Source organism: Dermacentor silvarum, chromosome 3 (genome assembly GCF_013339745.2).
Source record: "Dermacentor silvarum isolate Dsil-2018 chromosome 3, BIME_Dsil_1.4, whole genome shotgun sequence".
NCBI lineage: Eukaryota > Metazoa > Arthropoda > Arachnida > Ixodida > Ixodidae > Dermacentor > Dermacentor silvarum.
The window spans coordinates 112,616,081-112,632,279 of NC_051156.1; the positions used below are offsets into that span (position 1 = coordinate 112,616,081).

The window sequence follows — 16,199 nt, forward strand, 5'->3', positions numbered from 1 at the left end:
AATGACGCGCGCACGAACATGTGGCTCTCGTTTGTAAGCATAAAATCATGTGAGAAAGGTCGCGGCTGCATGCAGCTCAAAGCGTTGGGTTGTTTCTGACAAATAGAGAAACCACTTGAGTCGTGTTCCATCGGTGCTAAACAGGAATATAAATGTGCTAACGCAATTTACCTGTCGTGTCAACCGCGGCCCCTTTGTCGATGCAAACCTACAATGAATAAAATGACATGGTGGGCACGATGCATGCCTTTCACGCAGCAAAAATATGTTTCTTTACCGGAAGCCCTATTGATGCTTAGTTTGAATTCGACGCAACAGTTTCTTAGGTTTTACAAAAGCAAAAGACAAAAGCTTCATGAAGCAAAAGCTTCATGGTGTCAATATAGGTGGCCATAGCAGACGACGCCGGCAATCGGGGCGATGTCTAAGGCTTTTAAGGAAGTTAATTTTATGGAACACATTTAACACATCGTACAGTCAGTGACGAAGCCATAGCAGAATTTTACTGATTTCGTCGAAGAGAAGTACAATAAGGGGGGGGGGGGGATAAAGCAAAAGACGACGCGAAAAGGGCTGCAGGCTGAGCAGGAGGGGGCTCGCGGAACAATCCAACTTTACACGCCACACGCATGACTCCGCGTGGCGGCGCCACGCTATGTCCTCGCCCCCAATACAACAATATGACAAGGATGCCCCTAAGAAGAGTGAATGGTGGTACGCAGACGCTAATGGCACTCAAGAATGGGCAGAGAGGGATGAAGTGACAGGCTTTCCCTTGGAACAATAATCTACGGCGTGCTGAAAAGTACCAAATAGCAAATAACACAGGTACATAGAAAAAATACACACTAGCTGTACAGAAAATGCAACTCGCTAATAGAACAACAAAAGAAACTGTCAGAATTTAAAACTACCGGGCATCAAAGCGAAAAAAAAAAGCGAGAAAATCGAATTTGAAACGCAGCTTGCCTTGGAGTCAGCAGGTCCGCCAATTTCAGTGCTCGTAAGAAGGGATGTGGTTAATGCATTCAACTCCTTTATCTTGCTCGCAAACAAGGAATATTAGAGGGTTTGTCCTAGGGAAGCACGGGTTTAAATACTCGACGGTTTCGCTATCTCTTCAATTGCATTGTCAATGGATGCATGCGTTCCCGAGGATCAAGTGACAACTGGTTATTCTTAAGTACAAAGAGAAACTTTAGCCTTTTAATTTTTCAGCCTAACGGCAGTGTTCGAACCCGTTGTGTAATCATTAGGTTAGTCGGGGATTCAGCTGAATGATGCCTAGAGAATATAAAGCGGAAAGCTTCGCGCTGCGTTTTTTTTTTCTGAGGCCTCATTGGTCTGTTTTGTGTACAGGGGCCTGATAATCTCTGCATATAAAAAAGTTGTCGCAGTTTCACCTGAAAGGCGAAGCATCAATTGCAATAGCAAGTTTGAAGAGAGCTATACGGAGTAATGATAGCAGCTTTATCAGCTGTATAAACTTGGACATGCAGCAGCACTGGCAACACGCAGAACTGTTGTCGACGCCGCCGGCGTTTTGCCCGCGTTCGCTCAAAATGCGTGCGGCGTTGGTGACTGTTGCCGGAGCCTCTGATATAAATAGGCACTTGGTGCCGCAGCTAAATGTCGCCTCCCTTCCCTGCCCCCCCCCCCCTCCCCCACAGCCTTTCGCGGGTCGGAAGAAGGTACGTTTACTCTACAAAAAGTTGTCGCAGTTTCACCCGAAAGGCGAAGCATCAATTGCGATAGCAACTTAGTAGAGAGCTACACGGAGTAAGGATAGTAGTTTTATCCGCTGTATAAACTTGGACATGCAGCAGCATCGGCAACACACAGCACTGTTGTCGACGCCGTCGGCGTTTTGCCCGCGTTCGCTCAAAATGCGTGCGGCGTTGGTGACTGTTGCCGGAGCCTCTGATATAAATAGGCACTTGGTGCCGCAGCTAAACGTCGCCTCCCTTCCCTGCTCCCCCCCCCCCCCCCCCACGGCCTTTCGTGCGTCAAAAGAAGGCGCGTTTGCTCTACATATATGGTGATTGTAAAGGAGGAAAGAGACACTTACTTCTGCAGCCCTTAAGGGAGCACGGCACAGAACGCGCGTTTGTTCTCCGCCGTGCGTTCACTCCCCGTGAAAGCGCGCGTCCCTCGCGCCCTTTCACTCGCACATACAGCGTTCGGCGGCGCGCGGCGACGATTTCATCTCCATTGACGTCATACGGAACCTCACGGCGACGGCGACGCCAACGGCAGAAATCTGCTTTGGAGTGTCCATATAATTGCTATCGCAATAAAATGGTGATTGTAGAGGAGGAAAGAGACGCCTACTTCTGCAGCCCTTAAGGGAGCACAGCGCAGAACGCGCGTTTGTTCTCCGCTGTGCGTTCACTCCCCGTGAAAGCGCGCGTCCCTTGCGCTCTTTCACTCGCACATACAGCGTTCGGCGGCGCGCGGCGATGTTTTGATCATGCAGAATGCTGCAGAAGATAGCGCCAACCTTTCCCTTTCCCTCAAGAACCACTTATCATCGCGCGGCGACGATTTCATCTCCATTGACGTCATACGGAACCTCACGGCGACGGCGACGCCGACGGCAGAAATCTGCTTTTGAGTGTCCATATAATTGCTATCGCAATAAAAGGTGAAGCATATATTGCCACAGCAAATTAGCAGAGAGCTATACGGAGTATGGATAGTAGTTTTATCAACTGTGTAAACTTGGACATGCAGCAGCACTAGCAACGCGCAGAACTGTTGTCGACGCCGTCGGCGTTTTGCTAACGCTCGCACAGAACACGCGCGGCATTGGTGATTGTTGCCGGTGCCTCTGGGGACGGCTCGGAGGTTTTCGACGAGATCCGAATGGGACACTCGTCGAGCAGCGTCGGAAATCTTTAACACATTCTCGCCTCGCAATGTTTTTATAAAATATGCACTTGGTGCTGCAGCTCCCGTCCCCCCACGGCCTTTCGCGCGACGGAAGAAGTTGCGTTTGCTCTCCGCCGTGCGTTCGCTCCCCGTGAAAGCGCTCGTCCCTCGTGCGCTTTCACTTGCACATACAGTATACGGCGCGCGGCAACGATTTCATCGCCGTTGGACTCTATACGGAACCTGACGGCAATGACGGCGACGACGACGCTGACGGCAGAAATCTACTTGGAGTGTCCATATAATTCCCATCACAACAAAATTTAGCCTTTAATTCTCATCTCTGTCGAACCTCAACGCTGGATACGGCGTAGCTTACTTACCCCCGAATTGGCAGAGTGACGTCGGCAGTTTTCCATTCTCGGAATCCCGTTGATCTGCAGCACTGAAATTTGAAACTAGTTGTAATGACCCCGATACATATACATACACTCGATATGTTACTAGAAAGCTGTGGTGGTCGAGGCTGATTACAATTATTTCTTTTTGCATGTGTATAAAATATATGTGCTAACCTTGAGTTGAATAACGCAAGAACCAGGACTCCTTTTGGTGACCGCGGCATTAAGTAACGACGAAAATAACACAAATAAAAGGTCAATAAACTAAGCTGAAGGCCTTGACACTTTATGCACATTCGCGCTGATTTCCTTGCGTTTGCGACGGAGAGTGATGCATAGCAAAACAAGTTACAGTATGTTTTCATTCTTTGTCAGTTCGTATCATTCGTACGATACGAACTGGATATATAGCTCAAATGCAAGAAATATTAGTGGTGTGCCTGTTTCCGAGCTTTACATAGTAATGCCCCGATCTACAATTTCCGTTGGCAGTATATTCCATTGCGAAATTTTAATGTTCATCATAACTGTGAGACTGCTAAGACTTTCTGAGAGGCTACTTTTGTTCCTGCTTATAATTTTCCGTAAGGCTGCAAACAGACAGAATGGTTTAGGGTAAAATAGAAACGACGGGACCTTTTTGATCTCAAAAGACAGTCTTTGAAGATACTGCGGTAATTGCGACACGAAAGATAATTGAGATGCAGCTAGTCCACTCAGTGTAAAAGAGGAAATATGGTCTTTATTCCGGCGAAAGAAAAATATCCCACCACAACACGCGAGAATAAACTTGATGGCGAACTGTACGTCACATAACACTCCTTTCAACTTTTGTTATAGATTCTCTTTACTAGTATAAAACTGCGCAAGTGCCTATGAAATTTACACTTCAACGTACTCCACATATTTATAACATGACATTCTTGCCAGCCAATAAGTAGGCGACACAGAAAAATAACGGCTACTACTTGGTAGCTCGATCGAGCTACCAAGCCAACTGCAACAATATCTCGCACCGCGTAGAAAGCCTAGGCTAAGACAAAGTAGATATGTATGAGCGATATACACCACCATAATGTGGTGTCTGAAATGCGAGTGGCAGGATAAAAAAAAATCTGCTGGAGCTCGCATCGTAACCACACCATCAGGTTCACGCATCGTCTCCTTAGGTGCTGTTAAAACGCTGCTAACAGAAAAAAAACTATTGATCCTTTTCTCGGAGCAGTTTGTTCTAGAGAAACGAGATGGCGTTTTCGGCGGTGCGCCGTACGTCACCTCAGCGACCGCGCACGAATACGAAACCATTATCGCTTCTAATTTGCTTCCGTGCGATCAGCTGTCGGAAATGCAACTGAGTTTTCGCTAACGCACTGTGCTCCAGTCATGCTGGATTGAATCATGGGGATGGAAGACGTGCGCAGCAGTTGGCTGCAAAAATAGTGACTGACATATTAAGGAATGTAATGAGTATGTGTGGCCAAGTTGGCGGACCGCTACTGCGACTGTCCGTACGTGTTTCCAGCACTTCGAGATGCACGGCTTTCCTCGAGGATACAAAAATTTGCGCATCCGCCAGCGTGGTATCGCTAACCTTCAAGGAAAGGGCTTCAGCCCCGGTACGTCGGCAAGAGTGAGTACCGCTCGTTAAACACTGATAAAGGAAGTAGCGCCGCTTCCTATCATAGTTGGTTTCGCGCACAGTATCTACACACATCTACCCCAACTGGCACAGAAACGCCCACTCTTTCGCCAACGTGTCAAGAATAAGTGAATGATCTCACACATGAATATATGCGCACTATATAGCACAATAAATGACGGTACTACACCGATTGCACAAAAATGGTCGAAGCTTAATGTTTCGTGACGGTCCACAAGAGTAAGCGAGTAGGTAGCGATAATACGTCTTTGCTACAAGGTATTACAAGGTACAGAACATCTAAGTTTCAAGCGTTGTGCGCAGCAGGAACAAACGTAATGGAGCTGAGCACACCCGCGAACGATTAGGCAGAAAATATTCAGATAGTGAACGCACCGGGGAACTTGACTAGGCCAGAAACATGAAAAGCTGCTGGTTAAATATATTTACCAAATAAACAACGACGAGCCAAACACGCTAATCCTGATTCAATTCATGAGCCGCACGTTTGTATAGGTTGGAATACATATTTTGCGCTTTTAGTGCAAGCACCATATACGCTGCTCGCGCCGTTATGACGTAGTTTAATCAGCTCCGAAAGCACTTTTCCATGATCTCTGAAGCTGTGGCCAAAGCTTCGTGTCGTACACCCAGTGACCGTCTATGATATCTCCCGAAACTGAGGTTTGCTAAGCTGCACCGGCGTAATACACATCCATTGTAAACACAGAGGCAACAAAGACCGATAAAGAAAAAAGTTGTCGCAGTTTCACCTGAAAGGCGAAGCATCAATTGCGATAGCAAATTTGTAGAGAGCTATACGCAGTAATGATAGTAGCTTTATCAGCTGTATAAACTTGGACATGCAGCAGCACCGGCAACACGCAGAACTGTTGTCGACGCCGTCGGCGTTTTGCCCACGTTCGCACAAAATGCGTGCGGCGTTGGTGACTGTTGCCGGAGCCTCTGATATAAATAGGTACTTGGTGCCGCAGCTAAACGTCCCCTCCCTCCCCCCCCCCCCCCCCCAACGGCCTTTCGTGCGTCAGAAGAAGGCGCGTTTGCTCTACATATATGGTGATTGTAAAGGAGGAAAGAGACGCCTACTTCTGCAGCCCTTGAGGGAGCACGGCACAGAACGCGCGTTTGTTCTCCGCCGTGCGTTCACTCCCCGTGAAAGCGCGCGTCCCTCGCGCCCTTTCACTCGCACATACAGCGTTCGGCGGCGCGCGGTGACGATTTCATCTCCATTGACGTCAAACGGAACCTCACGGCGACGGCGACGGCGACGGCAACGGCGACGGCGACGCCGACGGCAGAAATCTGCTTTGGAGTGTCCATATAATTGCTATCGCAATAAAAGCAATGAACGCAGTCACCACGTGATCAAACTTGACAGCGCCCACGGGATCAGCATCGAAAAGTGTCACTACAATTACCAGCTCTGCGGTATTGCATTCATTGGTTCAGCGTTATAAACTACCAAATAATAGCAAATTTAGCCAGAGCAAAATTTTCTTGCCTCGGGCCTTTAAGGTGGCGGTACCACTCCGGCGCTCGAGCCCCCCGTTTTCAGTACTTTTGGAGCAATCGTGCCGGCTCTTCTACTTAGGATATAAAGTAGTGGTATATACCATAAAAAGCCTAATTCTTGTAGATTCCAACTATATATTATATAAAGAAAGTTACGAATGCGATTAAGAAATAAAAGTTGTCGCAGTTTCACCTGAAAGGCGAAGCATCAATTGCGATAGCAAACTTGTAGAGAGCTATACGGAGTAATGATATTAGCTTTATCAGCTGTATAAACTTGGACATGCAGCAGCATCGGCAACACGCAGAACTGTTGTCGACGCCATCGGCGTTTTGCCCGCATTAGCTCAAAATGCGTGCGGCGTTGGTGACTGTTGCCGGAGCCTCTGATATAAATAGGCACTTGGTGCCGCAGCTAAACGTCGCCTCCCTTCCCTCCCCCTCCCCAACGGCCTCTCGTGCGTCTGAAGAAGGCGCGTTTGCTCTACATATATGGTGATTGTAAAGGAGAAAAGAGACGCCTACTTCTGCAGCCCTTAAGCGAGCACGGCGCAGAACGCGCGTTTGTTCTCCGCCGTGCGTTCACTCCCCGTGAAAGACGCGCGCCTCGCGCCCTTTCACTCGCACATACAGCGTTCGGCGCGCGGCGACGATTTCATCTCCAAATGACGTCATACGGAACCTCACGGCGACGGCGACGGCAGAAATCTGCTTTTGAGTGTCCATATAATTGCTATCGCAATAAAATGTTCAAGAACAAGTATGAGATCCATGGTTTTTGTGAACTGTGTCTCAGTTGCGACCGTATTTAGAAGAAACTACCGCGTTTGCTGCATTGCGGCTTGCTGTGTAGCTTTAGGACATATTTATCTATTTCCTACACGCGGCAAAATAATTTTGAATTTTTACTTTTTGCATAATTTTCTTTTTGAAGTTTGCCAAATATTGCAAATTTCTATTGCAAACAGCCCGGCAACTACACGCCCAAGGAAGCTAAATTTTCGAAACTTTAGAGCTCAAAGAATTTCTATCTAGTACGCAAAATTTCATACATGTAACCTTATTAGTTTTCCTAATAATGTGGTCAAAATGAAGCAATATTTAGAATTCTGGTTTTACTTTTGCCCGTTTTTCGGGAAGGTACTAAAGCTACGAGGCTGCGGTTTAAAACTAATAAAGGTACATGAATGAAATTTAGCGTCCGAAATGGAAATTGCTTGAACTCTAATTTATACAAAATTTAGCTTCCTTGAGCGTGTAGTTACCGGGCTGTTTACAACAGAAGTTTGCGACATTTGGCAATCTTCAAAAGCAAATTATCCAAAAAGAAAAAATGTTAAATTATTTTCGTGCGTCTAGGCAACAGATAAATATGTCGTAAAGCTACAGAACAAGCTGCATCAGTAAATACGGTATTTCCTTCTAAATATGGTCACAACTGAGACACAGTTCGCAAAAACCATGTATCTCATGCTTGTTCTTGAAGATTATATTTCTAAACCGCACTAATCAATTTCTTTATATTATATGTAGTTGGAATCTACAATAATTAAGGTTTTTATTAAATATATCACAACTTTATGTCCTAAGTTGAAGAGCCGCCACGGCTGCTCGAATAGTACTGAGAACAGAGGGCTTGTGCCGCCGGAGTGGAACCGCCGCCTTAATAATAAGGAGATAACTTAGGCATGAACGGCAAGAATATGCGCTCACTCACTTTTGCATGGTCATAGAGAATAAAATACAAATGCATTATCGTATCTACTATGAAAAGACACGACAAGGAGAATCATGAATAACATCAAGGAACGAAAAAAGTCGCAGTTTTGCCCGAAATGTGAAGAATCGATTGCGATATCAAATTAGTGGACAGCTATACGAAGTAATCAAGGAGTACAGGTGGCACACCCGAATACTGATACTGAAAAGCCGCCACGGTGTGGCTGCACTGAAGAGGAGAAAGACGACGTGTTCCCGCTTGATATTGCGTCGCCATCTTGGCTTCCGTAGGCTTCCGTGTAAATAAATTGTATATAACCTTGGGCATCAGCTACACGTAACATTATTTGGGGGAGGTGGACGTTCCTTGTACCCGGCACGGAGCTTCGCTGTGGTCGCAACGACGCAACCTCGGCTGTTGCTGGCGGCACTTAATCTACGTAAGCCTTTACGCCTGCAGCCCCGACTTGGGTTATCATTTTCCCCCCTCGGGATCCTGGCGTTTTCGCAGGACTCGGCCGTCATGATGTTGACGACTGACTCTGCTTCTAAGAACATGTCAGCACCAATCACTGGTTGGATCCGACTAATGCTTCCAAACGTTCTTTTCTACCTCGACGGCACTGCACTGCCATGGACTCACGAACAGGAGATCTCGAGCTAGGATCTCTTGAAAGAGAAGCTTTGCGCCCTTTCTGGCCAACACAATGCCAAGAAGTCCCTTGCCACACGTGTGCAGACGTCGACCGAGTCCTACGTGTCGTACATTTTCGACGACTTGAGCCTTTGTACGAAGGCCGACCCGTACATGTCGGAGGACGATAAGGTTAATCACGGCCTCAAAGGCATTGCTGACGACGCCTTCAATTTACTGGTGTGTACCAACGTCACCAACATCGATGCGTTGCTCAAGGAGTGCCGCCGTCTCGAGCATGCTAAAAGCCGCCGGGTATCCCAGCTCACCACGCGACTTCCCAAAACAGCTGCTACGTCATCCTGCGACGACCTCCTCCACCACCCTTCGCGATGGACAACTCAACCCGCATCATTCGTCGTGTGGTCGAAGCAGCACAAGCGGCGGCCCCTTCATTCCCGTCACCTGATTATTCTCCGGCGACGATCTCTTTAATCCAGGCCGTCGTCCGTCAAGAGCTGTCAAACGTCGGGCTGCACTCCCTTTTTTCGGTGCGCTCGGAACCTCTTTCTCTACTCACGTTCTCACCCTGCTCTTCTTACTCCTCTTATGGACAGCACAACCCGTCCGAATGGTGAACCGTGGACGACAAGCCGATCTGTTTCAACTGCCGGCGCATTAAGCATATGGCTCGCTACTGCCGCAGCCGCTGGGCTTCTCCGACACACTATTCTTCCGGCTACCACCCTCGTCCCTTTAGTTCGTCCTTTTCATTCGCTCCTTTTATGCTTGACCCATCATGACCCTGCCACACCTCTGGTACGACCCCGCTACGCCCGCTCATCTCCATCCCGCCGTCAATCTCGTTCACCTCATTCCGAGCGTGCTCCTTCTCCAACCTATTCGCAGCACTCCCGACCGGAAAACTAGACAGTACCGCTGCCGCAGGTGGAGCTGCATTGACGACAGTCGCTTGACCTCACCCACGAACCAGAATCTCTTGGACGTTCTTGTTGACCATGTTCCTGTGTGCGCGTTGATTGACACCGGGCCGCATGTATCCACTATGAGTGCTGCTCTTCGTCGTCGGCTCAAGAAAGTTCTGATGCCTGCCCCGAACCAAGCTCTACGAGTCGCCGACGGAGGGACTGTCTCTATTGTTGGAAAGTGCTCGGCCCGACTCACCATTGCTGAGAGACACATTGTTTTTCTGTTCACCGTCTTCGAGCGTTGCCCTCATGAACTCATTCCCGGTCTCGATTTTCTCGCCAGTTATTTTGCCCTCATCCACTGTTCGTCCGGCTCACTTCGCCTTGACTTCTATCTTCTTGCCGACCCTCTGGACCCGCTTCAAGCTGTTCAGCTACATGGCTTTTATTCGCCTACCACCTAAATCTGTGACCCACGTCGTGTTGTTCTCCACACCAGCTGTACGTGACGGCAATTACATGGTCACACTAATTCCGGCCCTTATGCTTACACTTGGTATTACCCTTCCGCACAGTGTGCTGACAATTACTGGCAACCGCACATGCCCTCCCCTGATCAATTCCGCGCTAACCAAGCAAGTCCTGCCACAGAGGATTTCATTGGTTGTAATTAGCCCTCTGCAGGATGATCAGGTCGAGCTCTTCAGAGTTGAAGATAGCTACAGCTCAGCCCATACAGTGACGACATCTCAGAGCAGGGGCGTCGACATTGAGAAGATGGTTTCCTCTGACCTTACACCTGCTCAAGCTGAAGCCCTCTACCGCCTTCTTGAAGGCTATCGAGACATTTTTTACTTTGACAATCGACCCTTAGGTCAAACTTCCGTCGTGTCCCATCGCATAAATACTGGCGATGCGAGCCCTATTCACCGACGTCGATATAATGTATCTGCTTCGGAACGAGTAGTTATCCAACAGAAACTAAAACGATGCTTGAAAAGGACATTATCGAGCCTTCCTGTAGTCCCTGGGCTTCTCCCGTCATATTGTCCGAAAGAAGAACGGAACGTGGTGCTTTTGTTTAGATTATCGCCACCTGTACAAAATCATTAAAAAACCAACGTTTACACTTTGACACGTATTGATGACGCTCTGGACAGCCTATACGGTGCCATCTATTTTCTTCTATCGACTTACGGTCCGGCCACTGGCAGATATCAGTCGGCGATATGGACCGAGAGAAGACTGCATTTGTTACCCTTGACGGTCTTTATCAGTTCAAGGGGATGCCTTCCGGTCTCTCTAACGCGCCGGTCACCTTCGAACGAGTGATGGACTATTTGCTTCAGGGGTTCAAGTGGGCCACCTGTTTGTGCTATCTGGACGACGTCATTGTTTTCTCACCCACATTCGACACGCAACTCGATCGTCTTTAAGCGATCCTTGACGTGTTCCACCGGCCCGATCTTCAGCTGAACTCTTCAAAATATAACTTCGCTCGCCGTCAAATCACTGTCCTTGGACATTTTGTGGATGCCATAGTCGTGCGACCTGATTCGGACAAAATTCGCGCAGTTACGAACTTTCCTGTCCGGAAGTCTACAAAGCACGTTCGTAGTTTCGTAGGGCTGTGCTCCTATTTCCGGCACTTTGTAAATAATTTTGCGACCATTTCACGTCACCTTATCAACCTCTCGAAGAAACACGTCCCGTTTTCTTGGGGTCCTGATCATGCCGCATTTTTTTCTCATCCCACTACACTCCTTACCGCTCTTTCAATCCTGGCCCACTTTGACTTGTCTGCCTCAACGGAAGTTCGAAGTGATGTCAGTCGTCACGGCAAGGAGCAGTGTTAGTACAACGGCAGCGTGGACATGATCACGTTATAGTCTATGCCAGCCGACTTCTATCACCAACCGAGCGAAATTATTCAATCACAAAGCGCGAGAGCCTCGCTCTTGTGTTGGCACTTGCGAAGATTCGCACATACTTGTACGGACGGTCATTCTGTGTCATCACTGATCACCACGCTCTCTGCTGGCTATCCGCGCTCAAGGGCCCTACGGGGCGACTCGCTTGCTGGGCTTTACGCCTGCAAGAATATACCTTCTCCGTGGTATATAACACTGGAGGCTTGCACCAGGATGCAAGCATTGTGCCACTTGCTCATCTCAACGTAGCCCGGTGTCATTATCAATCTTATCAAACTTTATCTGACCAGTCTAAACAGTTATCAACCCTTATCCATCGTTATCAGCCTTATCGGACTATATCCAACTCTTATCAACCTGTATCGTTTGTTATGAACCTTATCAGACTCGATCCGACATTTATCACCCCTGACCGGTCCTTATCAACCTTATCGCAATCTATCCGATCGTTATCAATCCTCATCTGTCCTCATCAACCTTATAGGGCATGATCCGACCCTCTTTAACTATTATCGGTCCTTACAAACCTCATCGGACTCGATCCGACCCTTATCAACTGTTACCAGTGCTTATTAACCATTATCGGCATTATCGCTCTTTAAAACACGTATCCATACTCTTCGAACCATTATCAGCCATTATGAGACCCATAAAGCCCCTCATCACTATTTAGCATTCTTATCAACTCATTGACTGCGTATTTGTGTGTGTTGCACGACGTGAATCGCATGAGGCCTCAGAGATCGGTTGCATTACGGTCGGGGAAGGAACGCGCCAACGGAAAGCGCAATCCGGGACCACTGAAACGCACCGGCGCCGTGGCATGTTTGGAAATAAATTTACGCAATGTCGGCATCTTCCCGATGTCTACAATGCTTCATGTCGGCTCTACATGTGGTCCTCGCGATGGCTTTTATTCAACCGTCACCGAATCTTTCAATAAAGCCTTCATAGAAACTGCTCTCCTTTGACATCTGTTTTGTAGCGCCAGTACAACACATTGATATGTTTCATACATATTAACCTACTGAAAGCGTAGGCGTTTAGCCTTGTGGGTGAGGCACTCGGCGTCTGAGCGTGACGTACGATTCAAAACTCACAATCGCTAACGTTTTCCTTTAGAAATTATTTTGTTTTATACATTAATTTCTTCGTATTGATTCGTCTTAGGTGACAGACGGATACACGGGTTTCCTCGTTGGGTAGGCATAGGAGGCCGGTAGGCCGGTAGGTTATATAGTTGGAAGATAGCCCTTCGTGTGTCGAATTTACTTGTTCGTGCTCAATGGTCTACCGCTCTGTATCATAAATGCTAAGCTTTTCAGAAATGAAGCCTGCTAATGTGGTACGGTCATTGACGTGATTTCATGGAGTGCTGAAAAAAAACAGTAAAAAAGTCACAGGCCTGCGCGGCACACGCAGCACAGTCACAGTTCGTAAGCTGGTGGAGTGGCTCAAGAGTAGCTCCAATTTGGGCATCACGCACAACAGGGTCTTCGCGGCAGTCTGTTCGCCTCGTTTTGACGAGAACGATCTGAACTGCCCACCCGGCGTCGACGGCGAGCTGCGGCTTGCACTGCTCTCTGTAGAGCTGTCTGCTGAGCCCGATCAAGCCTTACAACTGCAACTTACATGTCGGCCATGCTGTGTTTGCAGGTACCCTAACTAGATGGCGCCACCATACTGGCGGAGGCTCGGCAGCTCGGGCAGCCAGGGATCGCGTTGATTGCGCGCCACGTCTGAATCGCATCTCATCGTCTGCGCCTGCGCACGCTGCGTTTGCAGGCACCTTACCTATATGGTGCCACCATACTGGCGGAGGATCGGGTCGTCTGCCCCTGCGCGCTTGCCTTATGGGGCATTTTCCACTGCCCGATAGCAAGTGCTTGTCCGGCTCAGTGGTAGAGTATCTGGCTCCTTCTCAGTGCCGATTCCCGCCGATCCCGGCAGGAATCGGGTACTTTTTTCGCATTGCCTGCAAAATCGTGACGGCGGCATCCGCCTTTGGCGGCGGCATCATCGCGACCCGAAACGACTATTGGAATGAACCCATAACAGCTTATTTATTTTATTTTTATTTATAGATACTGCGATCTGAAATCAGATCATAGCAAGGTGGGTATACATAGTATTATGCAAGCATGTAAACACATACAAAATTAATCAAATATGCCGGCATTTTCAAACATTCGTGAAGAATACATAAAAACATACAAACAAATATACAAGCAAATAACGCACACAAATTCATAACATTTTCAAGCATTTTTCAAACATTGATAAGGAATTCTCGGTAACAATCTCAGAAATAAGATTGTTCCACGCTGTTATTGTACTAGGAAAAAAATATTTGAAACCGTTATTCCGTTGCTTTCAACGGGGTTATTGATAAAGCATACTTTCGCCTCGTGTTATAACTTGACGAGTATGTAAAGAACTTGGAAGTGTGAACGTTACAATGGCCGTGTACAAGTTGAAAGATGGTCCCCGCGTGGACCTAGCCAGGTGACGTCGAGTTTACTCGCGTCTATTGTGGACCGAATAAAGTTCACTCACTCACTCAATCACAAGTTCAAAGAGGAACTTTAATTGGCAGATACGATTGCGCACAGTCACCGGGAGTAATCCACTGCGTCTTATGACAGACGCAGTGGTTCACCAACAGACGCACGGCCATATGAATTTAAAAAAAAAGAGCTAACTACCTTATGCTGTACACGTTCCAGTCTTTTAATATTGATTAAAGTGAATGGGTCCCAAATAATTACGACATATTTCAACAACGAACGAATGTAGGAATTGTACGCCAATAAACGAACACTAGACGTAGATGATTACAGCTTAAGCTGTAAAAAATAGCACTGATCTTAGTAGCGCATTGTACACTAAAATAGCCTGTCTGTTTGAAATTCAACGACTATACGAAAAAAGTAGTGCAATCTGAAAGCCTACTTATTTATTACAGCGGCGCCTTTTCAACGAGAACGTGAACTGCGTCTGTCTGCTTTTGCGGCGACCACGCTGGCAAATAAAATAATGTGGTGGTTTCGGATGGACTAGAAACAACGACGCAATTTTGGTCTGTACGAGTCATTGAACATGTATAAATTATCTCGTGTGGAAGTGTTATCGTGCACGGTATGCCACGAACATGGGAAAGAACTTTAACCAAGCCTTCTTGTTTTATGTCCCTATGCAAATTACCATGAATACTGTCCAGATCCATAGCACATGTTCTATCACATGCGAGAAGATCACACACTATTATTTTACGTGAACTAAATAAACGTTGCCTTCCGATGTAAACATGGACACCAGATTTGCCCATTCTAACGTGTCATTGTGGGATGACGATGTCACATAATTTGTGTAAGTATATACAGTATCTCTTTGTGATAATCACAATTGCAATTACTTTTTCATAACATATTGTGCACATGTCTATAATTTCTTTTTATAAGAAACTACAGCGGCACCTACCGAGACATCCAGACATGGGTCCTGTCAGGAGCTGAAGACTTCATCGAGAAGCACAGCCCGTCCGCCTACGTAGCATAACCTCTCTTACTCCTCAGCCCTTCGATTAATAAAGTTGTTACTCAGCCGTCTCATAATTATTCCGGTATCCTGAGATTACTGTGATAAATGCTGCGATCTGCAGCATTTATCACAATCCCTTGCCATGCTCTCGTCTCTGGCGGCCAACATACTCCATTCCTAAACATCAAGCACAAGGTTTGGAACATATCATCCAGACCTGATAGATAAAAATAAAGCCTTATGTGTTCTCCTGGCCATTAATTACAAGTGGAACAGCACTGTCTTAAATCGAAATGTACAGCTTAAGCCAAACTATTTGACTAATTCTTCGACCCAAGCACTTACATTTCGGTATGGCACTCACACAGATGACGAACATCAAAAAAGTGGCTGTAATCTTGATTACATCCATGTAGCGTCTACTGATTGGAGGTAACCGTGGCTTCTTCTATTCCACCGGCAGCTTGCCTGTGCAGCCGTCGTGTGACAAAACGAATCGCCCAGTGTGTACCGACTTACGAAAGAAACACACATATCATCGCACATATGTTGTCAAGGAAACACTTATCGTCCTCTAGGGCTCTGTATCTGAGTGTTATCGGCTACTAATACACGGGCCGCACCCAGAAGGGCGGTAAATAACTTTGCGGCGGAGCAAGGGTTTACAGATGGCAAACTGATAAACGGGTAGTGATAGGAATGTTTCTCGGCCGCTGCTTCGTTGATGCACTTCAACAGCGATAAGCGTGAGACTTCCTCGTAAGGGCCGCCGATTCGTGGATGCACTTAAACAGCAGTTTGAGTGAAACTTCCTGGTCATCATCATCATCATCATCAGCCTATGTAGTTGTGTCGACTGCAAGACGAAGGCCTCTTCCTGCGATCTCCAATTACTCCTGTCTTGTGCTAGCTGATTCCAACTGGCGCCTGCAAATTTCCTAACTACATCACTCCACCTAGTTTTCTGCCGTCCTCGACTGCGCTTGCGTTCTCTTGGTATCC

At 47.3% G+C, this 16,199-nt stretch overlaps 1 protein-coding gene across 2 annotated transcripts in view; it reads right to left on the minus strand.

Annotated features, from left to right (window-relative positions):
* The window catches only part of LOC119445701 (uncharacterized), a 72,759-nt gene extending 57,072 nt beyond the window's left edge, over nucleotides 1-15,687 (minus strand). For both annotated transcript variants that reach the window (XM_037709985.2, XM_037709984.2), the window contains exons 1-2: nucleotides 15,543-15,687; nucleotides 3,255-3,316 (exon numbers count right to left, since the gene is read on the minus strand). In XM_037709985.2, the coding sequence (XP_037565913.1) occupies nucleotides 3,255-3,316; nucleotides 15,543-15,609 (129 nt within the window). In that variant the 5' untranslated portion in view covers nucleotides 15,610-15,687. The remainder of the gene's footprint in view (nucleotides 1-3,254; nucleotides 3,317-15,542) is intronic.
* Between the last annotated feature and the right edge of the window lie 512 nt (nucleotides 15,688-16,199).